We start from the raw sequence: 27,364 nt of genomic DNA on the forward strand, positions 1-27,364 counted from the left end.
CCCAATTGAGTTCCTGAACTAATAAAACTGGTCAAATAAACCCTTTGAATAACATTGAGTAACTAACGATAACGTTGGTGTGGTTATTAACAGATACCACATCAACATTGTATGTTGCTGTGGTAGTGTCACGTCATTATCGGTTTTGACATGGCAGTGCAACATTATCAAAAATAAAAAATTCAAAAAATAAAATTATTTTTTAAGTAAGTACACAATGTATTTTTTTGTGTAAAAAACAAAACCTAAAATGAACTTACTAAATTTAGAATTCTAACTCCCTACAATTCCTAAAATTTCCTAAAAGACCTTCAAAATCTAAGCTAATATTCCTAGAGAAGACCCCAATATTAATTGTATTGTACTGTTTTGCCCAACTAATTGAAACTTTAATAGTTTCTGAAAGGCTCCAGGATAAACCTTATAATACAAAAATATTCTTATTTTTCCATAACCACCAAGTTATCAAGCCAAAAAGCTTCAGCCAAGGGACCTCTAACCTTGGTAGCCACCTAGAATTTCCTAGGTTTGTCTTGACTCACTCTAATAGATTGTCAGAGAATAATTGGGGTTGGCGATTTCCTGGTACTATATACCTCTAAATTTCTTTAACCACTGGGTAGCCCCTAAAGACATGCAAAATATCTTGTGTTATGTTGGCATACTGGGCAAGCCTCATTTTGGCTAATACCTCTTCAAGCACGTTCAAGATTTGTAAGCAACCGTTCTTTGCACACGAGCCATAAGAAGAAGTGGACTCGGTGCAGGCCTTGGTATTTCCACACAGTCTTCCACCTAGTATCTTGTTCATTCCATGTGTTACCTTTTATCATTCGATAGGCACTCTTCACTGTAAGGGCCCCATTTGACCTGTGTACCCAAAAGACTATTAAGACCGACTAAGGGGTAAGGAGGAGGAATATTGATATCTTTCTAACAATATCATCTAACAATCGCTTTTTAAATGCCTCCAGATTTCATGCTCCCTCGTCTATTACCATATCCTTAACTAAACATTCCGTGTTGGACTTCCTCATGTGAGTCATATGTGCTTTAAGAGGGCCTACTTTTGAGACCCATAAATCTTCCCAATAGCGGACCGAAATTCCTCTTCTAATAGACCAACATAAATTTTCTTTCAGGAATGGCCACACTTTCGTGATTCCTCTCCATATAGTTGAGCAAATTCTTCTCATTATACTCTCGAGAATTGTTTTCTTTTTCATTCCATACTTTGACCATGATATACGAGCCCATAGAGCATTCCCTTTAGAAACAAGATTAAAACCTAGTTTTAATAAGAAAGAGGCGCACTGGTCCTCCAAACGCCTAATGCCTAATCTTCCATTTGTATGAAGTTGGCAAATAGAGCTCCAGTTGACTAATGCAATTTTTTGTTTTCCTACACTAGACCCCCAAATAAATTGTCTTGTCAGATGTTTAATTTCCTCACATACCCCTTTCAGAATTTACATGGATTGCATAAAATAATTCGGGATGAAGAGGAGGACTGACTGTGCTAAAGTAAATCTACCTACTATAGAGAGTTGTTTTGCATCCCAATTGCACAACTTGGCTTTGACCTTTTCAACCACAAAGTGCAAAGTAGAGTTGGTGACTCTATTATGGAAAAGTGGGATTCCTAAATATGATCCTAGCTCTTGAACCCTCTAAAAGCCCATAAGTCTGCTTAAATTATTACTTAGCCCCTCCTCCACTCTGTTGGAAAAAAAACATATTAGTTTTCCTTGCGCTGACCTGATGTCTTGAAAAACTACAGAAGTGATTAAGAAGTTTTTTTAATAGCAATCCATGTTTCATGTTTACTTTTGAGAATATTACTAAGTCGTCAGCAAAAAATAAGTGATATAGTTGGACCTGCTCTTAATAATCTAATCGGTCTCCATTTCCTTAATGCTTCAACTTTTTTAATACTGTGGCCTAACCACTCCATACATAGGACAAACAAATACGGTGATAGTGGACACCCTTGCCTTACAACTCTTGCAAGTTTAAACTATTCAATGGGTATTCCATTCCATAAAATTTGTATGGTAGATATGGAAGACACAATTACTTTTCGTAAAAAATCTGGAATCTCTGCTGCTTGGATAGATCTATCTATGAACTCCCACTGAACTTTATCATATACTTGCTCCAAGTTGATCTTAACCGTTATCCACATCTTACTATTTCCTCTCATGGAATGAATGACCTCTTGAGTTATGATGATATTATCGAAGATGTTCCTGCCATTAATAAACATGACTTACTCTTGTACAATGATTTTAGGAAACACCACTTTGAATCTGTTTGCTATAACTTTCATAACTAATTTATAAAGTACTGAACAAATGCTGATAAGTTGAAATTGTAATATCTCCTCGGGTTGAGTAGTTTTAGGGATAAGAACTATAAGAGTATTGTTCAAATCTGGGTCAATAGGTTTACCTCTGAAAACTTCTTTGACCCATTCACAGACTGTGTTCCCAATATTACTCCATTGATTTTGAAAAAAGAAGGCATGATATCCGTCACTTCCTAGTGCTTTTAATAGGGCCATATAAAAAAGTGTCATTTTAGTTTTCTCATTTGAGACTTCATTTCTAAGGAATAACACCCCAAACTCAGCCCAGACGTTATGGTTGGATCTGGCGATATCACATGATAGGGTGTTTGAAAACTAGGTTTCTACGATAAATCCATTTTCATTTAATTACTTTTCTTATCTCTTATTAAATTTCAAAATCCTTACTCGTTAAATCGATTGGTGTAAGCATAATTCATTGTGGAAGCTTTTAAAACCATTTTCAATAAATCGTGTGTTTAGAGAAAATTTTTCTTTTTTGAAAACTGAGTTTTTCTATGTCTAGCAGTTATAAATCCATAAAAATAAATAAAGACCAATTTAAGCAAAAATCCAAAAAAGTCCCCAAATTACATCCAAATAAACCGCGGTAAATAAAACCATAAATCACAAATTATAAATCGTAAAAGTCTCAAAAATTGTGGTCACCATCGAGTCCTCCGCCGCCTGATTAGTCTAGGTCTGGGGATTACCTGTGTACATTAAACAGAGAGGGGCGAGTTTATGTAAAATCAGTGTGTAATCCCACAGAACACAAACAATAGTAAACACAGTGCACAGTAAAAAATAGTCTTGGGCTTAAGCCCCTTTCAGTATCAGTAACGGTTTGGCCTTAGCCCAGTTCAGTATCAGTATGCACAAGGGTCTTAGCACATCACATATTAGTAACAGATATACAGTATTCAGTAACAAAGTCCTACCCAACCAGCCTCTACACACTATCTCCGTCTAACCCTACACTCCATGTGGGGATTAAATCAACTTACCCATCCCTACACTCCAGGTAGTACCGAATGCTACACAAAACAATAGATTGCAGCTGAATTGCCAGTATATTAGCTTAAGAGCCTTTCGGTACACTTCCTCCAAATAAAATCAACCCAATCTCCATGCAAAGCAACATACAATACATGACATGCTATCCCATGATATCAGTACATATAATCAGTAAATGTATACATGCATACTATCATCATACTAAATATATATCCATCAATCAGTCAGTTCGCACAATTAGGGATCTAAGTAATGCTTATCGACCCTACAGTAGGTTCACAGTTGACTTGGGCAACCCGTGCAACCCTAACAATCAATTCAGTAAAAATGGGCTCAAACGCCCATGTGGCTTACCCGTATGGGCCTACACAGCCCAAATTTACCTTGGCAGTGTGGATCACATAGCTTGGCCCGGAATCCCACACGTCTATGTGGACTACCCATGTGGGCCCACACGCCCGTATGGCCCACACTGCCCAAATCAGTCAAGTCCATGTATCGCACACGGCCTGTCTGGCTATCACACGGCCGTGTCATGCGCGCACGACCTGGCCTCGTAGAACACATATTTGTGTTAAGGCACACGACCTGCCACACGAGCGACCACACACCCGTGTGGCATCGACAATGAGGTTTTCAGCTTTCGTTGAAACCTCATTTTTTGTGAAATTGAGTACACACCTGCTACAGATTCGATGCAAAAACACCTTCGAGCCTTTTAGAATCTATAATCGACATAAAATGCTCCAAAATCAGTTACAATTCTCGATTTAAACTGAAACCCAACATCAAAAATAATCCAAAAAGGGTATTCAACACTTACCCTAACTATCCAGAAAGATTGCATTCACGCTTCTGCACACGGAGAGCTCCTTGCTACTTGATTTGCTAATGTCAAAACAACGAATCATATTCCAACTGAAAAACTCTAAAAATTTAGAAACGAACAACAAAAAAAACCCTTAAAGAGCCGCGTTCAATGCTAACTTACCCATATAAAACATAGTACCGAAAAGAAAAAACTAACCTTGCTGGAACGGAAAAGAAAAGAAAAGATTTTGTTCGAAAAGGGAAGGGAAAGTGGAAGAAAGGTGAACGTAAGTTTTTTTCTGCAAGAGAGATTTTTTGGAAAAACTGATTTACTCAAATCCCACTACCTACACTATCTCAACCACCCATTTATCAGATTTTCGGTACAACTCAAACTCTCAGCCACACACTGAGTAAAAATAATCTCTTTTGCCCATGTAGGGATTCGAACACAGAACCTCCAGTAGACTAACACTCCACTTAACCTCTAGAGCAGCAGACCTATTCTGTTATAAGCTTACCAACAATTAAATATAAGCCTGTTGAACTAGTACCAGGCTTAATTCCAAAATAATCCAAAATTTGTCAAAAGCAAGTCTTGAACTTGGGACCTAATACACATGCCCAGAACACTTACCACTGAAGCAGATATCACTTGTCACATTTTCATAATAACAAAAATAAGAATTTTGGGGTGTTACAATTTTACTCTGACTAAGGGAAACAACTTTAGGGTAAATATTTTGTTCTACTTGGTTTTTCACCATACAGCCTTTGAAAATACCTTACTGCTTCGGATTGAATTTCATCTGGGTCATATAGTCATTCACCATTTTCATTGCATAATGCACTATGCGGTTGACCTTTTTTCTATGCATTGTCTGACTATGGAAAAACTTTGTGTTTTTATCCCTTAATTTAAGCCAGTCGCATTTTGATTTCTGTTTCCATAATAATTCTTCATGGTTGAGCACTTCTTCAAGCTTCCCTTTTATATCAATCTCTCTCTTTGATAATGACTCTAAAATTTCCCATTCCATCTCTTATTGGATTTTACTTAAAGATTGTAACAATTTTCGCTTGCGAGCCCCAATATATTCGTAGACTTTTTTATTCCAATATTTCAAGCCTATTGTGAGAATTCCTAGAGTGGTAACCATATCTCCGTTATCTCGCCATAGATTATTTATAGTGTTTGAGAAATTTTATTGTTGAGCCCAACCAGCAAAAAATAAAAAAAGATGCCTTGTTGGCATGCTTTGTTCTAGGCAAAGATTAATGAGTAAATGTCGATGGTTAGACTTTATTCTAACTAGATACGTCACTAGGCACTTTGGAAAAGTTTGAATCCAAGCAGCAATTGTCTACTGCTAGGTCCAATATTTCCAAAACTCCCTCTTTTTACCGGGTAAAAACTGGCCCTTGAAACCCCAAATTATGAAGATCATTAGACTTAATAAACTCTCCAAAGAGAGGGTAACTTCTTCCAGTAATACCTTCCACTTTCTTCTCAATTTCAGCAAGAATAGTATTAAAATCTCCCATAACCATCTAAGGGATTAAGGTGATAGGTACGGTTTATTTTAGCGCTTCTATAGCAGTCGTCTTCTCGTTCTATTTGGGCTTCCATACACAAAAACAATTAGAATTGTATGGACAGAGACTCCAAAGGATACTCATGTAAAGATAATCTAGGGATGGTTTAAGATAATTTCAAGGTGGACTAAAATTTTCCAACCTCTCTAGATTCCTTCCAAAAAACCCTTAACTTTGACTTGGTGAGAATATGAAAAACCTAGTTTTGTAATTATCCAATCAGTTTTGCTACCATTGACTTTTGGCTCCAATAGACAAACAATGTCTAGCTTATGCTCTATAATGTATTCTCTAAAAATACGAGGAAATTTTTCATTTGCACACCCTTATAAATTCCAAAAAAAGACAGACAAGGTAGAATTTATTTTTTTTAAGATAAAAAAGTGTTTCCCACAGCTATTGTCTTGCCCCTTCCGGGTCTTTTGGCCTTTCTCCTACTTCTTTAGAAATCTCATTGGCCTACTTTTGCTGAAATTGACTTTGTAAAAGTTCAACTATATTGTTAACTGACTCAGTAACAGGGACTTTTAGAGGGGTGGCTTTGAAAGGGTTGCCTTTATCTTTGATGATTTTGTTGAGAATTCTACCTTTTCGTATTCCACTATTCTTTCCCCCACTGATTCTCATTACTCTATTTTCCACTCAATGGCCTCCCTTCCATATTTTCCCCTTTTAACTATTGGCTTTAAAATTTAGTTACAGGTTCTCCTTAAAGACCACCACGGTGTGCCTTGTTGTATCAAGAACGCCCTCCGTCAGAACCATTGTCACTTCCTACAAGCTTCCAAAGTTTGGTTGGTTGCTATGAAAGTCGACCTCCCCCGAGGCAATACCTACAAAGCTCCATTCGTTTGAATCATCTTTTTATTATTCTCCTGCGAACTTCAAATTGGCCAATTTTTCACTAATATCGAGCTTTTTGGCACCTCAGTCTCAAATTCCGTCGGACCAAAAAGAAACCATAGCCCTCCGTCATCATTTTCTAGGTTTGCTCATTCTTTTTCAGAAGCCCTAATTGCTACTCCTTTCGGGTCTTTCCAAGCCCGATTAATGTGACCTATAAAGGGTCCACTCGACTTTTCCATGGTTCTTTGATTGGGCTTATTCCTCACGCCGACCCTCATTTGGCCTACTTTTTTAGTCTACTGCTTAGATCTGTTGGGCTTATGTTGATCTAGCCTTATGTTTTTTGAGATAGCTTCATTCCCTTTGTCTGAAACTAAGAGATTAATTGTCTTTTGGGTCATGCCATTCTCTAACCCAATTCCTTCAGCAGACCTCTGTTGACCTGATTCTTGGTGAGAAGGACTAAGCTCATTAGTTTGATGGTAGAGCAAATCTTCTCCCACCCTTCCTGTACCCAAACTAGAAGGGCTTGGACTCTTGTGGTCCATTTCTATCCTAGCCTCATCTCTTTGTTCTCAACTGCTATCTTTCGCAACTAGGGTTCCCAAAACTTGGAACTGAGAACTACTAGTCCCCTCTTCTGAACCCTCACCACCATTCTTCCTACCTACCTTCATTACGCATTGGCCTCGTCTCTCGACTAACATTTATAGGTCATATTAGCTTGAATTTTATGATATTTCTTCTGTATGTAGGTTCATAGATTGCCTTTGTTCGCTCTCTTTCCACGATACTTTCATCCAATCCCTTCTATTTCGTTGCTTGTTGAGGATAGATTTCTTTTATGTGTCCATAGTAACTGCATGAAAAACAAACTGTAGGTAAATATTCATACTCTATTCTTTGAACCACGTAATTTACCATGACCTGAGAAATTAAGGCTTTGTCCAAGTTAACATACACTTCCATTTTCGCAAATCATCCCCTAACCCCCGTTATTTGTATTAAAACCCAGTTTTTCTACTTTCCCAATAAGCCCTCTTATTTCCCTCAGGATTTGCCACTTGTACATGTGCCTTGGCAACTTGGGAATCCAAATCCATGCCATGATCGTGCTTGGATATAGTTGTACCAGGTCAAATACCACAGTTCATGGTTGTACTGTTAAGTATTGCCCATACACGATCTAGAGGCCTTGGCATAAAACTTTCTCAAAATCTTCCGAGTTCTTGAATTTGGCTAGGAAGTATCCGTTCTCCACATCCATTAAGTGAAACGGTTGAGAGGGTTTCCAAAGCAAATAGACTTTGTTATAAAGCGTTGAATACTCGATGCTTCTTCCAAAGAGTTTGATTACTACTGTGTATGTCACATCTTTGATTAAAATTTGATTTACTTGATTAGAAAATTTAATAGAGGGGATGCCATTGACCAATGAACATTCAATATCGTTTTCCGATATCTCAAAATCTCCTACTCCATCTGCCCGATTCCCACCAACCTGTCTCTCCATGATAGGACCTTTTCAAAAATCAGTGTTATGTCCATCACAATATCTAGGTTTTCCTCTGTTTCCTTTATACAAACTTTCTTTAACGACCGACTCATTATTTCATCGTCATCTCTCCCTTTGCGCTCCGTGGAGTCCATAATTTTGTAGTACACAATATATTTGAGCAAATGGTAGTCCAAGCGTAGAATTATAAAAAGATAAAATTTATAAAACAATCATTAAAATTTATAATAATTACTAAAAGCTAATTAAAACCATAAAGTTTTTATAATTTTTTAAAAAATATTAAAAATGGTTAAAAATTAGAAATTTAATTTAGAATTTTTTAAAAATTAATTAAAAGCTATATTTAAAATATAAATATTTTATAAAAATTATTTTTCTCATTTTATAAAAATATAGCAACTTACCATTAATTAAAAAAGCCATTGATTATTAAGAAGGCATAACATTTTAGAAGAACTCTCAATAGTATGCATAAGAAAAAAAAGAATTCCAATGTTTGATATACTTAAAATAAATTATATTAGTTAAATAATTTAGTAAAATGAGAAAATAATTTTAAAAACATTTAATAAATAATTTATATGGTTTTAATTAATTTCTAAAATTTTAATAAATTAATTTTTCTAAATTTTATAAACTTTTATGGTTTTTAATTAATATCTAATAATTATCATAAATTTTAATGATTTTTATAAATTTTATTTTGTTATGAATATCTTATTAAGTGGATGCCCATCATGATCAATATAAAGTTTTAATATACTTAGTTAGTAGAATTATAAATAGAGACTTTGACGAAGTATTGTAATCATCCATTTGATCAATAAAGTATATTTTTTTATTCCTTTTATATTTTCTTTATTCTTTGTTCTCCATCTCTCTTATTTTATAACACGTTATCATAATACGATCACTCCAAATGTTGCTCAAGTTGTTGACAATAGCTATTGTAATTGCAATTTCAGCCTTCAATTAAAGCCTATGCACTATGAGTAATCATTAGAACTTTTAATCACTTAAATCTTTCACACATGTTTGTAATAATAATTATAAAATAAAAATTAAAAAAATATTTAAAATTCTATTTTACTAAATTTATTACATTCCCTACTAACTCCCTAATTTCATCCCTACTTCTTACCACATCATCCATAATTCTTATCAATTAAAAATAAATACATATCTTTTTTCCATATTGTGAAAAACTGATATATTTACTTTGGTAGGAACCATAAATAAATAATATGGTAAAAGAATTTATAAAGTAATTTCTCGTGAAGAAACTAGAAATGTGGCAGCCACGTGTAAGTAGTTTAGTAACAGACCTACAGAGGTTGCCTCTCCTCCACGCGACTCATCCATCCCCATAAAACCCCGCCACTGCAATAGATTCCCTTCACTTTAAATTCCATACTACAAACAAAATGTATACTACATAGGCCACTCCTAGCATTACCACCCTTATGCTCTCTAATCTAATCTAATCTAATCTAATCTTTTCCCACATCCTTCTCACTCTCTCCTCTATGAAAATTCTGAGTTTTTATGTTTAAAGAATAAAATCTGTTAAATCCCAACAGTTTTTTTCAATATAAAATTGGAGGTGTTTATGATTAGATACGTTTAGGTGTTGGGAAGAGAGTGAGATTAAAGGATCAGACTGTGGAATTGAATTTTGTGAGTGCCCCCCCAATGGTTGCTGCTACCCTAAACCCCAAACACCTGGGAGGAACTGGACTACTGCCTCCCTTGTTGCCCTCCGACCCCCACAATTCCATCCCTCCGCCCCCTCAAAATTCCCGAAAATGTTTGTCCACCTCCTCATCCCACTCAAATTCTTCCACAAAACACACGACTTCATCGGCTATTAAGAGGTCTCAACCGGTGGAGAGGAGACATGCGGTGACCCCGCCGTCTAATAAACCTATGCGTTTGAAAACTGACAACGCTAACAATAACACTGCTGACAAGGTTAGCAAAGCTACACCAGCTCCATCACCATGCCCCACAAAGAAAGAAACCACCAAGAGGCGCAAACCGACGCTGGAAACGAGAAGAACAGAGCAAACCGAAATTTCAAAGACGGAGCGGTCGCCGGCGAGGTTAAGGCTACCCAACTCTGTGGCTAGTAGAAGCATGGCTTGCACCGATGAGAGGAAGAGATTAAACGGTTCTGTTAATGGCAATGTACTTGGGCCACTGCAAGATTCCATGGCTGATAATAGAGATATAAGAGCCGTTACTCCTGTTGAATCTAAGGCTCAACGTGGTCTCGCTGCTTCTGATACTGAAAGTGTTTCTTCTGGTAGTACGTCAGGTTCTTCACAAAGTTCCTCCGCTAACGTAGACGTTAAGCGTGGGCCTCCAGGAATAATGGTCTCCGCTCGGTCCTGGCAACAGACTGCTAATCGGGTATGCCGGTCCCATCCTGGCTCGCCGGTTCCTAAGAAAAATACAGCGCGCACTAAGCTAATTGTACCAGACAAGTTCGGAGCTGATACTCCTTTTTCGTCTCCAAACGGTGTATTGAATAGCAGAGGACAGTTACCGCCAATTCATGGGCCAGTTCGGCCTGCGTCACCGAGTAAGCTTGGGTCATCTTCAACGAGGGGAATGAGTCCTAGACTGAGGAATGGTTTGGATGATAATTTGGTAACTAGGCTGTCGATTTTGAGCTTTGTTGGTGATGGTTTTAAGATTGGGGAGAACAAAGTTTCGGATGCTAATTTGTTGAGGCTACTTCATAACCGGTGGTTGCAGTGGCGTTTTGTTAATGCTAGAGCAGATGCTACTCTGTCTTCCCAAAGGTCTAACGCAGAGGTACGACTCTAAGAAGTGACTTTGAATTTATCTCGTTGTGTTTGTATGCTGTTTGTATGCTTCATCAAGTTTGCGTGCTTTACTATTATAATATTCATAGGAATTCGCTTTTACTATAATTTTGGCAGTACAGCTCGCAGCATTAAACGTTGCATACGAACACCATTTTGAGGATTTTGGCTAAGTTTTACTTTTAGAAAGTTAATTTTTTTAGAATGTTGCCTGGCTGCACGCAGTTTGTTTTGTCTTACTATCTGGAATTTCAGGGTTTTGTTAATTAAAAAAAGAGAGCTCAAGAACAGTCCAGACAAACAATTGAATTATGTCTGATAAAAACAGAGAGTGGTGTTCTTGGTAGAGCTGAAATTCTTTAGGCCACTTCTGCTTGATCGAACTTGGCACCCTGCCGTTTTTGGTTATAATTGCTTTTATGGTGTAGAAGTTATGTAGTATGAAAGCAGCCTGTGAGAGTTGTTTTGTGGCTTAAAATGAGTTTAATCATGTTAGGGAGAGAGGCTGCAGTATTGGTGAAATTAGAAATTTTCCATAAGAGTGTAAAGGGATATTTTTAGTACAATCTATGATAAGTGACGACGGATAGAATTGGATCAAAGAGATTGCATGCCTGATTTTCACAGGTTTTTCCTTCAGACCAAATCCAGAGGCCATGTGAGACACTGAGATCAGTAGGTTTTGATTTTGAAATAATATTGGAAATCAAGAATGCTAAATGTTCTAGAGGAGCATGCTGGTTCATCAGTTGCTGATTTTCTTGCACTAAGGAACCAGTCAAAGAGGGCATCCATTATGCTAGAAACAACTTGATCAAATTAGAGGCAAGCAGAGGTTGCAGATTGCATGTGTCTTGAAATAGCTATGATTGATTACTGATTGACATCTCAGGAATGAGAAACAAGTGAAATAAAAGTTGCATTGATTTTTTTTCATATTTTAGCTTTAGATACAATTAATTCATCTTAATCTTTTTTGCTTTGCTTTGTTTAAGATGCTTCAGTTTTTTTTTAACTGTCCTCTTGTTTCTCAGAATACTAACAATTTTTATTGTCAATTATCTTCATTATAGTTAGTTAAAATATGACATAATGAGTCCTTTTGTTATCATTTCTGATAACAAAAAAGCCCTCTATAATGCATGGGCAGCTACCTCAAATAAAATTTTCCATCTCTTGTTTCTCAGATTAGTTACAGTTATTGTTTTTTATTATCTTCATTAAAATATGAGGAAGAATCCTTTTATCGTGTTCATATAACAGAAAAGCCTCCATAATGCATGGACAACTACCTCAAAACTGCAAGAATCTGTCAGAGCCAAAAGAACCGAGTTACAGTTGCTGAGGCAAACTTTGAAGCTGATTTCCATCCTCAAGGGGCACGTAAGAACCATCTCTCCCTTGTTATTTCCATCATGTTAAAAGTCAGGGCAATGAAACTGCACACTTGCTTGCTAAACAATTCTCTCTTTACTGAGGATGTCATTTGGATGGAAGAATACCCACCTTTTATCCACAATTCTGTAACAGGGATGCTATTTACTCTTAATCTAATGAAGTTCAGTTTACTATGAAACAAAAAAAAGAAAAAGAACCATCTTTCCCCTGCGGATGTGTTTCTTGTTGACTTTATTTTTTCTTCATTTCTTTTACTTATTCTCATCATTTTGTTGATCTCAATTATTGCTAGTTTATCGTTGTCTGCCTCTTTGGCTGTGTCCCCCCCAAAAAAAAAGTTGTGCTTGAAGCTGCTCATCTGAAGAAACCTGGAATTCATATTCTTGTCTTTTATAACCATCGTTTCTTTTAAATATCTGATTTAAATATGTTTCAGTTTATGAAATCTATGCTTTTTCATCTAATGACTAATTATTGTCGTTGATGAGTGTAGATGATATTTTTGGATGAATGGGCTATCCTGGACCATGATTATTGCAGTTCTTTGTCTGGGGCTACTGAAGCTTTGATGGCTAGCATGGTCCGCCTTCCAGTAGTTTGTGGGGCAAGTGTAAGTTTCTTCTTCTGCGTGTTGACAATTTCCTTTAAGGTTTGGCATTTTAACTGCCAAATTAATTTATTTGGGTCTTAAAAGAAACATCTTGCTTGTCTTTTTATTTGTACAGGTTGATGTCCCAAAATTGCAGGATGCGATTTGTTCAGCAGTTGATTTATTGCAGGCAACAACACTCTCTATACACTCATTGGTGTCAAAGGTAATGCTTTTTCATCCCTCTTTCTCCCCTCACCCTCTCCTCGTTCTTTTACATGCAAACTTTCAAAAAAAATTAAGTCCCTTAAAAAATATTGTAATTATAAATTAATACAAGATAAAATTATATTTTTACCCTTCAAAAATTTATAAATCAATTCCGGTCCCGGTAAAAGAATTTATGGACTCGCCCTTGACAACGGATCTTCCCATCGAAGTGGTTTTAATCCTCCATGAAATGCAGATTTTAATGATTTTGATCGGTTCCTTTATGCTTGCATCTTTTTTCCTTGGATGATAGGTAGCAAAAGTAAATTGTTTGGCATCTGAACTTGGAAATTTAAGTTCAAATGAGGTCTTATTACTTTATCAATGCAAAGAACTTTTGTCAGCAGTTGCAAGCATGCAGGTAAAATTCTTTATCTGTTTTCATAGGAAATCGGCAGATATAAAATATTGTGTTAAAACTTGAGGGTTGTGTAATTAGCAGGTGAAGGAATGTAGCCTTAGAACGCACATTTCACAACAAAACCGTTTACCTTCCACCTTTGACAACACAATTGGAAGGCTCTTCTGATTTCAATTACGTCCTCTATCGCCAACCTGACAATCGATTGCCATTCCAATTCCTGGGGATTGCGGTTACAATGCTAATATATGGCTGAATTATACATGAAAAGTTAGGTGAAGGTAGGTTAGATACCTTTCTTTTTAGTTTTGTATAGGACAGAGGAAAGTGTGTAAATATGTATAAATGTTGCCAGTCAGTGATGATTTGTAATATATAAGCTTTCCCACTCGTATGCTTTCATACAAGAAATGATGGGTTTATTAGTGCTTCTTCGGCCTAATCGTAATAATAAAAAAGAGCTGCGTGGTCACATAACAATGAAGTTCGTGTAGCTCAGCCGGTACAGTGGGTTCGAACCCTGTGTTGGGCGTTGTTTTTAAGTGAGTGAGCCCATCGCCAAACCATTTGGAGTCAAAGTTTGACTTCAGCTATTGTATAAAAGTTATTACCTTGAATTGGGCCGCCAAAGTAGAACGCCGGCGTTCCGCTCCCAAAGTCAAATACAGTTAAATTCAAAGAGAAGCTTCTTACCACTCTATTTACTATCATCTTAATTACATAATACTAATAAAGATTTTTAATAAAACAGCTATTATGATTTTAAGATGAATAGGTTATTATAAACAAACCAATGTGACCTCACCCAAATAGTCGTCCTTTTAAAAGCTAGTAGTTATGCCAACCAACTAAATAGATGTATTAGCTTATGGTACGCAACATTTAAACGTGGATGGTATCACATCTATATTATTGATAAGATAGCTTTTATTTTTATAAGATTACACTTTACACAAATGATAAATATATATTAAACACAAATATTTAAAAAAAAACCTCAAAAATCGTGGTTGATGATGTGGTCATCACTGGTTTGCTACTGTTTGTCTTTGTTTATTTGATTGGAATTAACGTACAACTCGTGGATAAAAGTCAATTTAGGTTTTGAAATTGGGGAGTGATTTTAGTTGGGTTAAGTTTCGGATCTGGTTATTTATTTATTTATTTAAATTTTTTAAGTTATTTATTTGTGTTGTTTTAAATTCACTTTATTCGGATTTGAGGTTTAAATTTTGAGTTCGAATCATTTATATTTCTAATTACTTGGAATTTGACAAATGTCAATGGTTTTGTAGTAGCGGAGAAGTCTCCAACACAGTATATATGGAGTTCAAGGGTATGTTTGTAGTTGGAGGAAGAAGGTTCCTTGAAAGCTAACAATGGGGTTGGTTTGCTTTCTTCAAAATCGTACAAAACAAGCTGAACCTTGTAAATAAAAACATGCATGTATAACGTTGAAGATTCTCCCCATGCATTGTTACAGTATATTCTAGCTACCAACCATGAAAGCGTGTTTCTAACAACAGTGATAAATTAAATAATGGAGATGTTAATTAAAAAAGAATCAATTGAATTGAATTAATTTTTAAGTATAGCAAATGAGAGACCCGAGAATTCTTCAAATGCTATCTACACGGAAATAAAATATTCAATAGAAGAAAATGAATCTAAAATAATATAATTCCTACAAAAGAATTCAGTATTTGTTTAGTTGACTTCAACTTCAGGTGGCATCCATATCACGAGACGTGGCTTTTTAGCAGGATGTGGGCTTTCCACCTCTTCAACGCCGCCGGAAACAAACAATTTTGACGGTGAGAGTTCCGGAAAAGCCGGAAGGTTGAGGTCTAAGCCCCGCTGGCTGGTGGAACTAGTGGACGCTGATCTTTCAGGTGTCGTAACGCCTCTAGCAGTCCCAGCACAGCCTTCATAGTGCAAACGCTTGTGACCCCCCAAGGCCTGTCCGGAAGGGAAGCTTTTATGACAGATGGAACACTGGTGGGACCTGCCGCTTGGGTTGGAGGTGGAAGTGGAAGAGGTGGTTGTTGAGGTTGATTGGTCATCGTTAATACCAGATGAAAGCTTACGGTGGCTGGCTTTGTGGCCACCCAAAGCCTGGTAAGAGTTGAAGGCCTTGTTGCAAACTTTGCACTTGAATCTAAGTTGTTGATCCGTTGGAGTGGGAGAGCGGTGGCGGTGAGGAAGGGTGGAGGCGGAGGAGTCAGTAGCGCCGCGAGCGAGCATGAGAAGGCAGAGAGCAAGGTATTCTTCCTCGGTGGGGACGTGGTCCTCGGAACGCGGCCGCTTAGAACGCTTACCCTTAGTAAAAGAGTCGAGGCAATGGAAATTGGTGCAAGTATGAGAATGAAAGTGAAAGGGGGGCGTGGCAGTGGCAGGTGTTGGAGAGTTGAGAGCTTCTAAAGCCATCTAATTCAGAGAGATTTGGTGTATTGAGTGGGAAGAGAAATTAATTGGGGAATTGTGAGATGAGGAGTGAGTGGGGGAGAAGAGGTGGTTTTAAAGGGGGGAGGAAGGAAGCTGCAAGACAAGTGGTGAGAAGGTGAGTGGAGTTGAGTGGGGAGTTGAGTGAGTCAAAGAAAGGCGATTGAATCTAAGAATAGTAGTAAGAAAGGAACAAGGAACGTAGAGTGTGGGTCCAGTCCGGAGGTGTGTGAAATGAATGAATTTAGATACTCGGCTTTCCAAGTCAACTAGAAAATTCCCCAAAAGGGGTTGAGAACGCAGGACCTACTGTCACTACATCCCTTTCTGTGCAGTGATAGAAAGCCGTCGAGTATGTTCATGGTCGGTAATGATTAATTCTTCTGTTACTTCAACTACCATATTCGATTGGAAACAACGTATCTTTCACTCCCACTAAACAAAAGAACTGTCAGTAATAGTAATAAATGAAAGCGGTGCCAATCCCTACGTCGACACAACAGCTTTCAAAACTATTCTCATGAATAATTTGGTTGCTTTTACTAAAACTGAAGTAATGGGGATTAAAATAATCAAATATTGAATTAAACCAACTTGGAATAGAATAACCTCTTAAGTCATCTCTTTGCTTTAATTAAAGGAGTCATTCAACAATCCAATCTTTTATTACCTCAACTCGTCGCATACTTTAAATTCCAGTACCGCCATGCAAAATCGGGTTAAGAATTAAAAAGAAAAACTAATATTATAAATAATAAAATAAATTATTTGAAATTGATTAATAATCACACATCAAATATTCATATTATTAAAATAAAAATAGATTAAATTGTGAGTTAAATCAAACATAAACACGTTAATATAATTAAAATGTAAATATTATTTAAGAGTAAAGCTTTTGTATTATTAATAAAATTAATATTTTATTGATGTAAATAGCATGGTTTAAATCCATTCACATGCAAATTTTTAATTAAGATTTTTCAAATAGAAAGATTAAATACTCCCGAATAATACAATTTATTTTAACTACGGAATGATATTTTTTTAATTTTCTTAACCAAGTTGATGCCCAGTTGATTTTTTGCTTTTTTGTGAGGCATCCATGGAACAAGCTTTTTGGTGGGGGAGAATGTTCTCAATGAGTTTTGTGTTTGTTTGGGTCACAAGGTTAACTTTGCTAAAACCCAAGTGTTTTTTTCATCTAATGCGGATAGGTGTGTGGCAAAGGGCATTCCGCATCGTCTGGGCTTTCATTTAACGATGAACTTGGGCACATATTTGAGGCTTCTATTTTTTCACCAATGGGTTATGGTTCCTACATTTTTTTTTGTGGAGAAAGTAAATAAGAATCTTAATATTTGGAATGTGTCACTGCTATCTATGGCTAGACAAGTTACGTTAGCTAAGTCGGTGCTTTTAGCTATCCCTGGGTATTTTATGTTGGTTATTTTTCTCCCGATTAACATTTGCAAGACAATTGAGAAGTTGGCCTGAAGCTTTACTTGGGGTGCACAAACAAGGAAGCAGAAGCCAACTTTAGTAGGTTGGGGGGAGGGTGTCAACCATCTGAGTGTGGAGGGTTGGGTGTTCGGCTATTACAAGAACAAAATCATAGCTTTTTGATGAAGTTGGGTTTTAAGCTTCTCACTAGTATGGATACTTACTAGGTGCGTATTTTGCGGTGCAAATAAAAATTCAAGCAGGGATGTAACAACCCGTTTTTAATCAAATCAGAATAGTGGTTTTGGGACCATATCCAAGGTTGAAATAATTATTTTATTATTATTTTAATGTTTACAGCATGATAAAATGATTGTGTGAAAATTTAGTTAAGAAATTTTATTGTTTGAGTGCTTAATTTCATAAAAAGGACTAAATTGTGTAAAGTGTAAAACTTGAGTTCTATTAGCTAAAGGTACTAAATGGCTATGAAATTAAATAGTGGAGGTCCTTATGTTGTAATTAGACCATTTTAATGTTAGTGGACATTTATGTACATGGTTGAGGTGATTTTAATGGTTTAAAACAAAACAAATTTTTTATTCTTTTACCATCTTCTCCAACCGATTATACAAGGGAAAGAAAGCCATTTTCTTAGCTTCAATATTCGGCCAAGACAATTTGTCTAATTAGGTAAGATTTTTGTCCCATCTTTAATGATTTCTATGTTTTTGAGATCGTTGCAACCTAATCTATCTAGCCCAGGGACTATTTTACAAAATTTTTAAAGGTTTAGGGTTTTTAAATTGATGAATCTATGTGTATTTTGATGTTTTATGATAGAAAATGTATGTTTGTTGTTAGATAAACAACATTTGTAAAGTGATTTTTGATAAAATTGTCATTTAGGGATTTAATTGAGAAATGTTGAAATTTTGTGGTTAAATTATGAAATAAATGAAAATATGGGTTGCTAGGGTAGTTGAAATTTGGCTAGCATGGGTGTAGGTTGAATTGCATAAATTTGTATTTTTATGAGATAATGACTAAATTGTAAAAATGTTGAAATACTAGGGGCAAAAGTGTAATGTTGCCTTAATGTGTATTTTGGACTAAATTGAATAGAATTATAATTAAATAAGTTAATTTTTATTACATTTAGATCAAGAAAAGCAAAATTCGGATTTAGATCGGGGGAAAAACAAGATTTTGGACTAGTCGATCCAATCCGTTGTTTTAATGATCGAGGTAAGTTTGTATGTTAATAAGCATTTGTATAATTGTGTTTTAAATTCTTTATTATTGAATTATTTGTGAATACGACCTTAAGGATATAATCGATGAAGATTCGAAAATTGAGAAATCTCGGTTGAACCTTAGGAATAGATTAGGATACGAATGACATGTCATTAGGGGTTATGTGATTTGGGTGTTGGTCTGTACGTCCTACCGATGGCTGAGTTATCCGGCATGTGTTGCGGATACTCATCAGCTTGTGTGAGCAGCACTGCGTAGTTTCGTCAAGACCGTCAGCTTATGTGAGCAGACTCGTTGATTGCTCGAGAGTGAACATGTGACAGCCCTAAAGTGACCCTGGTCGGGAAGCGGATTCGGGACCGCTAAACCGAGTCACCAAATTATTTGAACATGATATTTATTGTCTAAAATATGTGATTATGAATGTGTGAAAGTTTTAGGCTTCGATTTAGTAAATTGCATGCGAATTTAGTCAAAAGGACTTATGTGAGAGAATTTAGAAATATGCTAGGCAAATGTAAAGTGGCCTAATAATGCATGTTGTAGAAATGGTGGGTTTGCATATCAAATTGCCCAATATTTGAGCTAATGGCCGGCCATGCTATGAGTGGAAACATGTTACAAACATGTTATGTAGTGATGTGTGTTAGGAACAATAAAATAATGAGTATGGGTAATAAAGAAATGGAAAAAGGAAAAAAAAAATGTGTGTGGTTGCCCCCCCTCCATTGCTGTGAATAGAAGAAAGAAAAAAGAAAAAAAATGTGTCCATCCTTTTTTCATTCTTCTTGACCGAAAATTCAAAGGAAAGAAGGGAGGAAATGTTGAAGAGATTCGGCCATGCTTGTAGCTAGGTGAAGGTAAGTTTGATGTTGTGCCATGAGATTCATGCATGTTTTTTTTTGTTAGCTTGAGTTCTAACTAGCCCATGGTTCAAATCTTTACTATGTCATGGAGATGATATTCGGCTAAGGTGGATTTGTGTTGATGTTAATTGCATGCTAAAAGTGAAGCTTGTAATGATGCATGTGATGGTGGATTGATGACTCTTGAATCTCCTTTTTAGCATCCTTGAGTGAGACATTAAGTTCTTTGTTTAACCATGACCAAAATCGAAATGATATGGTGTTGTGATGCATTTGGCCATGGTAGGAAATAGAAGAGAAATAAGGTTGTTGTTAGATGAAGTAGAGTCTAACAAATGAGCTCATATGTGCATTAGTTGCTAGATGGAGAAGAATCGGCTAGCAAGTTGTGTGCTAAGGCGAATATAATTTTGTATATTATGGGTAATGCATGTGTTGAATTAATGTAAAGGGAGAGGATGCTTTAATAGTGTATATATGTGTATTAGCCAAGTTTTGAACTTGAAACAAATGGTGTTTAGTCAATACAAGTGACCATACTTGTAGAATGTATTAAGTGTTGCAATCGGCCTTAGCATAGATGTGTATGTTCGCCACATGAATGAGTACATGAGTTGATGGGTATGTTCGCCATAGGTAGCCTATTGATGGCTTCACTTGACTTAGAAAATTCGGTTAAGGGAAATATTAGCTAGTATGTTGAATTCGATTCGTGATTTCGTACATATGTGACTCTAATGTCTAATGTATATATGGGCTAAGTACCTTGAGCTTCTCTTTTGATGTTCGAATGAATTGTATTAAATTACTTGATGTGATTAAAAATGCGTATGATCATTGTGTATTTGAGCTAAAAGGTGGCCATATGACCTATCAAACTCCTTGTCATATTCGGCCATAAGCTAGCAAAATGAGACTTTAATAAGTTAAATTTGTTTGAATTAGCTTAAGAGCTTAGAGGACCACAGTTGGATAAGGGAAAGGAAAAAGTGATCGAATAGCCGTTGAAGCCGTTCGACAACATCCGAGGTAAGTTTTCGAGTAATGGAACTTAGGTTATGATTTGATTAGATCATGTTTTAAGCAAATCAAAATCATGCTCTTTGTGTGTGGCTATTGAGCCGAAATTGCAAGTGTGATAAGTGCCTTGTGTTTGAGTTTTGCTAATGAAAATGAAATACGAATGTGTCATGATTTATTGATAAATGTGCATGGTTATGCGAATGATGTCCGGGCTAAGTCCTGAAGGCTTTGTGCTAAGTGACTATATCCGGACTAAGATCCGAAGGCATTCGTGCGAGTTACTAAATCCGGACTAAGATCCGAAGGCATTTGTGCGAGTTACTAAATCCGGGTTAAGTCCCGAAGGCATTTGTGCGAGTTACTATAACCGGGCTATGTCCCGAAGGCATTTGAACGAGTAGCTATATCCGGTTAAACTCAAAGGTACGTGATTCGAAATGAATGATCTTGCTGTAAAAATTTAAGTTAATACGCTTGTGAAATCCCAACAATGAGGTATGTTTCATATGTGCTTTGAATTAGTTGAGCCCTTACAAATAAGTATTCGCTCAGTTGATAAATGAGCTACCGGCCTTTGGCTAAGTTGATCTTTGTGTATGAATATAAGGGTTGGTAATGTGAAGTAAGTCGATATTGAGAATTTGTGCATATGAAATTATCTGTTTAGCTACATGAATCTCTGTACTTTGGTTGTGTCTAAATTCATGACTCAAACTTACTAAGCATTAAATGCTTACTCCGTTTCTTTGATTCTCTGTTTTATAGATTTTGGTTCTTCACTATCGGACTCGGGATTTTGAATTGAAGTCGCCCACACTATCAAAGCTCCTTTCGGTATATTTTTGGTTGGACTTTGAAATGGCATGTATAGGACTACCCTTTTGTTGTAGGTCATGTACCTTTCGGTTTTGTGTAAATTTGGATAGCCATGCGAAAATGGCTTAAGTATACTTTGGGCATGGTATTATAATCATTGTATGTTGTTCATTAAGAGGTATGGAAATGTTTGGAAACGATTAGCCATTGGGATGGTTAATCATGATCATATTTTGTGCTATTTATGTTAAAGGGCTAGTTGAATCATGGAAACTATGAAATAGGTAAAGCCTACCTTAAAGACAGATGCTGACAGCTGCAGTGATGTGGATGTGAAAAATCACTAAAAATAGTAGGAATGGAATTAAATAGTGAATAAATTATGTAAACGAACCTTGACGAGTCTTTTTCATAGGAAAGTAACGAAACGATCATTTGAACAGTATGTTAAGAGATATTTAAGTTTTCGTGAGACAGGGCCAGAACGGCTTCTGGAGTCCCTGTTCCGACTTTGGAAATTCATTATAAATTGACCAGAGATAATTAGAAGTCACGCCATATATGTACAGATTCCTTTTTGAGTCTAGTTTCTGTAGAAACAAACGATATCAGTATTGAAGCCCTGTACAGGGAGATATCCAAGTCGTAATGCACAAAGGTCAGTGTAGTCGATCCCTGTAACATGGGGGACTTTAACTAATAAACTGTACTAATTGGCCTGACCAAAAATTCTAGAAAAAAATTTGTAGATGCATATATGAGTCTAGTTTCAGGGAAAAATCACGAAACTGATTTTCGAGTTGTGGAACTCAAGATATGATTTTTAAGGTGACAGTGACACAGTTAGCCGGCTGTCTGGAAATTTTTAAAATGAACTGTGCAAGTAAGTGGATTAAGCCTGTTAACCCCTCGTGTCCGACTCCGGAGACGGTCTCGGGTACGGGGTGTTACAGAACATTATATATGATATGAGATTAAGATAGCTTCGGCTATATATATATGGCACTTAGGGTGCGAGTTTCTCGGGTATTCAATATTATTCCAAATGGTTCAATGGGTATATCGAAGGTATGAAATGGTGAGAAATAGACATGTATCAGTACAGGTATGTACAGAAACTACATAAGCATCGAATCTATGGAAGTTGTGAGTTTATGGTTAATTATGTGGTTGAATATATGTTAATATTGTGGTTAAATGTTTTATACTATGTTATGTTCATATTTTGGATGGTAATTGAACGGTGAGCTTTGTTTATTATTTCATACGAGCTTACTAAGCTTTATAGCTTACTTTGTTTATTTTACCATGTCTTATAGTGAAATCAAAGCTAGCTCAGATTTGGGAATCGTCGGAGACCTTATCACACTAACAAGCTATCACTTTGGTACTTTTGAATCTATGTTTTTGGTTATATGGCATGTATAGGAGCTTTGGTCATTTTGGTATATATGTTAGTAATGAATTTAGCCATTTGGATTGGCTTGTAAATGTTTAATGTTTGGTTTTGTATATAGCCATGAGAGTTGGCTTATTTTAGTTGATTTGGTTATGTTTATATATGCAAATGGCCTTTGTCTTATGTTGATAATTGCCATGCAAATAATTGTGGTAAATGGTTGATAATTGAGAATTGGTATGCTTATGAGTTCAGGTAAAATGATGCATAATTGGAAGTTTCCACATTGATGATTTGTGAAAGTGTGGTTTGGTATAAAATTGAATGGCATTTTGTAGTATTGGTGTACCTTGTATTGTTGGTATTGATATGGCATGAATTAAGCTTATTTGAGATTGGATGAATGGCTATTTATGTCAAGTTTGGTGCTATTTGGTTTGGTTTGGTGTATGTAAATTTGGGTGGCAAGATGGCTTGGTAAATAGCCTATTTTTGTCCACACAGATAGAGACACGAGCGTGTGTCTCAGCCGTGTGTGACACACGGTCAAGTTACACGGTAGTGTGTCCCTTGGTGTTAAATTAGAAATCAAGTCAGTATGCTCCACACGGCCCAGCAAACGGGCGTGTGACTTGGCTTTGTGGCATAAGTCAGTATACCCTACAGGTTTGGCTTGGCTTAGCACACGGCCTGGCACACGGGAGTGTGAGGCCATTTCGAAGGGCACACGGGCCGGTTACATGGGCGTGTGGTTGGTCGTGTGACCCAAGTTAGAGAGTTACACAGGTCGGACACGGCCATGTGATCCCGTTTCGAATGTCCACACAGCCTATGACACGGGTGTCTTTGGCCGTGTAAGACACACGGCCAGTTCACACGATCGTGTGTCCCCTGTATTTTGTAAAATTTTATAAGTTTTCCAAAAATTTCATAAGTTATCCGTTTAGTCCCGAACCACCCCCGAATGCATGTTTAGAGCCTCAAAGGCTCGTATTAGGGACAATGTGGATGATTTAGCATGATGTTTATTTGAAATTTGAGAATGTATGTGAAATGTATGTTTAATTGTATAATAAGTTCGGTAATGCTCTGTAACCCTATTCCAGCGTTGAATACTAGTGAGGGGTGTTACAATGGATTCTTGCTAAGTATTTATAAGCTCGCCTTTTGTTTGAAAATCGTTAGCATGTTTTTGGAAGCAAATAAAGAACGGTATATGTCGAACTGCAGGTGATGGTAGGTCGGTACAATTTTGGTTTGATACATGGATTGCGAAACTTGGTCATTTAGTCCAAAACTGTTGCAACTTAGTGATTGTGAATAATAAGGTTATTGTAACAGCTCGATTTTGGGATTAGTCAGAACAATGGTTTCAAGACCACAAATTCGAGGTTGAGAAATTATTTTTATTATTATTTTAGTGTCATAGCATGACTAATTGAGTACATGAAAATTTTAGTGAACTAATTTTAGCGTTTATGAGATTAATTGTGAAAAATGACTAAATCGCATAAAGGGAAAAAGTTTTGTTTTACTAGCCAAAGCTGTTAAATTGCTAAAGAACCTTAATTGGGGGTCTTTAAAGGGCAAATAGACCCTTTTTAGGAGAGTGGCTGGCCATAGGGGACAAGAAAGGGCAAAGGTCAAATGTTAGGTGTGTTTGGTGACTTAATTGAATAAAAGAAAAATAAAAGAAAGAGAAAAAGATATCATCTTCTTCTCATTTTCTTCTCTACCAAAAATACCAACAAATTAAGGGTTTTAGAAGCTTGAAATTTGTAGCCATTCTTCATCTTAGAAAGTAAGTGATTTAGATAGTCTTATTTGATAATTTTTGTGTTTTTGGAACCCCTAAAGTTTAATCTAGCTATTGAGACTATTTTGCAAAATAGTTGAGAGTCTAGGGTTTTTCCATGAAAGCATATGTGAACTGAAATTTTAAGGAAGCATATGAGTTATGGTTGTGAAATAAACAACTTTTGCAAAGTGATTTTCATGGAAAACAAAAAAAAGACCATTTTATAAAGTATATGGGTTATTGTTATCATGTATCATAATCTTATTTGTTGCCATGGAAGTATAAATAATGTGATATAAGAGTAACTAACATTATAAGCAAGTGCGATGACAACAAGTTAGATTTGAAATCCCGTTGAACCTTAGGAATAGTATAGGATACACAATGTAGGTCATGAGAAACTATGTGGTCTGAACTCATGAGTTGTGTTTGAGTTCATGAGGTGAATGTTATATGTAATGTGGGTCCAGGTAATCGCTTCGTGACTTAACCTGTGAGTAGCTCGCTGAGCGAGCATTTCATGTTAACGCTATATGTGTCCGGGTGCTAACTTTGTGTACAGACCCATGAGTAGCTTAATGAGCAAGCGTTACATTATAGTGCTATGGGGTCCAGGTATTGACTTGGTAAAAAGGCCCGTGAGTAGCTCAAAATGCGAGCATTACATAGTATGAGGTAGCTCTGGCTACTTATATGGCACTTAGGTGCAAACTTCTCGTGTATCCATTAGTATTCCGAGGGTTTAACGGGTAACTCGAAAAGTGAGTTGGTGATAATTCCAATGAGGTATGCCATTAGAGAGAATGAACTTGAGTTATTTTACGGGTGATTACAGGTATGTGTACTAAGCTTATGAATAAGGTCATATTATGTGACGAGATGTAGCAAGTATACGTAAATGAAGTGAAGAGTAAAATAGAGAGATCTAAATGATATACATCATTCAAGTTTAATAAATTATCATCTGACGAATGAGTTCCTACTTATACATTATTTGCATATATGTACTTACTAAGTTTTATGCTTACTCCCTTCCTTTCCATTTTCTTATAGTGCTATCAAACTCATATCGGGGATCAAGGGACGTCGGAGGCATTGATCACACTATCACTTTAAGTTTTTGGTATAATTAATTTAAATGTTGTAATTTTTGCATGTATAGGGACTTGAATCTTTGGTTTAGTGTCTTGTTCGATTAGTCAAAAGTGTTGGCTCTGGTGATGGATGTGATAACATTTTGTATAGGCCATTAATGTTGGCTAATATTAATTATTATTAGATGCATTTGATGCAAATTTCCAATGATTGTGGCTGATTTGGTTACATATGTTATGCTTATATTGGTTTGGTTGATCTTGTGTAAGTTAGTGCAAGTGCAAGTAAGTGTAACACCCCAAACCCGGTCCAGACGTTATGGCCAGATCTGACGTGTCACATGGACTTACAACTTAGTATGCATTTGTTGGTTTAAGTGATTGGGGTGGTCTTTGTAAAAACAGTGGTTGAATGAAAAGCCGGTTTATCAATCTTTAGGCTATCCATTTGTTGTGCTTGTTGAGTCTTGAAAACGTTCATTAATTTTGAAAACCCACGCAGCCTAACACTAGCAGTTTCGTCATAGTATAAATATAATCAGAAAATAAAACCATAGCAGAAAAAAGAAATTTAAATAGCGGCCTTATTACAACTTAAAACCCAAAATTAAATCAGAATATAAAAATAATAAAAATAAACTAACTTAGAAAAACCAACTTTGCAGATGATGTGGCCACTCAAATCCTCACGGCTCCAAGCCCACTATGGTTGGGGATTTCTGCAAAGATGAAAATAAAGGTGAGTTCGTAAACTCGATGTGTAACATAACCCAACCATAGCTCAAAGCAGATCAAACCTCGAGTCGGACTTATCGGGCCTTGGCCCAAGATGAAATTAGAATGAAGCCCATAGGCCCATAGCGAATCTGAACAAATATGTCATGAATGCAGAAATCCCAACCTAGAGCCATCCATAACACCTCCGTACCAGCCTTACACCATGTGGGGAGACTACTCGACCCACCCAACCGCTACACACCACAGAAATTACAAGTGATCGCGGATATTGTGACGAAGTCACCAGATCTGAATATTGTGGCTAGGCCACGAGCAGATATATATATATATATATATATATATATATATATATATATATATATATATATATATGTGGCAAAGCCACCAGATTGCAAATGAGGTGCCAGATATTGTGACGGTTACGAGCAGATATATGTGGCGAGGCCATCAGTTGCGGCGAGGTGCGTAACGCTTCCTCCATCAATATAAACCCATGTCCCATGCAATAGAAATAATATGTCATGGCATACGTATACAGAAACAGAACATGATGCTTTTCAGAAAAAAAATAACCCTAGGGGTAAAATCGTAATTTTGCATTCATAAGGGTATTTTAGTAATTATTACCTATTGCTAAGGTTTCATGCTCATTCTAACGTTACCAAGTAATCAGAAGTACTTACCTTGTAACATCCCGAAATAGGGCCTAAATGGAATAGTGGTTGCGAAACCACAAATCTGAGGTAAAAAAATTTATTTTATTATTATTTTGAGATTCATGATATGATTGCATGATTGTGTGAAAATTTCGTGATGAAATTCTATGCATAAAGTGCTTAAGTTGAGATTAGGGATTAAATCAAATAATTTGCAAAACTTGCATTCTAGAAGTTTTTAGTATGAA

General features: G+C 36.4%; 2 protein-coding genes across 3 annotated transcripts; one reads left to right on the top strand and one right to left on the bottom strand.

The window, feature by feature from the left end:
• The first annotated feature begins 9,512 nt into the window (after positions 1-9,512).
• Positions 9,513-14,064, top strand: LOC108471056 (QWRF motif-containing protein 2). 2 transcript variants are annotated; one of them, XM_017772625.2, is made up of 6 exons: positions 9,513-10,955; positions 12,230-12,349; positions 12,858-12,974; positions 13,090-13,179; positions 13,477-13,584; positions 13,663-14,064. In XM_017772625.2, the coding sequence occupies exons 1-6, from the start codon at positions 9,828-9,830 to the stop codon at positions 13,750-13,752; spliced, it is 1,653 nt and encodes a 550-aa protein (XP_017628114.1). In that variant the 5' UTR covers positions 9,513-9,827; the 3' UTR covers positions 13,753-14,064. The 2 variants fall into 2 exon arrangements, with proteins under 2 accessions (XP_017628114.1, XP_017628115.1); XM_017772626.2 differs by having other exon boundaries at positions 9,514-10,955; positions 13,666-14,064.
• Positions 14,065-15,137: 1,073 nt separating this feature from the next.
• LOC108472850 (zinc finger protein ZAT10-like) lies at positions 15,138-16,073 on the bottom strand. Its single transcript, XM_017774406.2, has one exon. The coding sequence runs from the start codon at positions 16,009-16,011 to the stop codon at positions 15,292-15,294; it is 720 nt and encodes a 239-aa protein (XP_017629895.1). The 5' UTR covers positions 16,012-16,073; the 3' UTR covers positions 15,138-15,291.
• Between the last annotated feature and the right edge of the window lie 11,291 nt (positions 16,074-27,364).

This window comes from Gossypium arboreum, chromosome 3 (assembly GCF_025698485.1).
Source record: "Gossypium arboreum isolate Shixiya-1 chromosome 3, ASM2569848v2, whole genome shotgun sequence".
NCBI lineage: Eukaryota > Viridiplantae > Streptophyta > Magnoliopsida > Malvales > Malvaceae > Gossypium > Gossypium arboreum.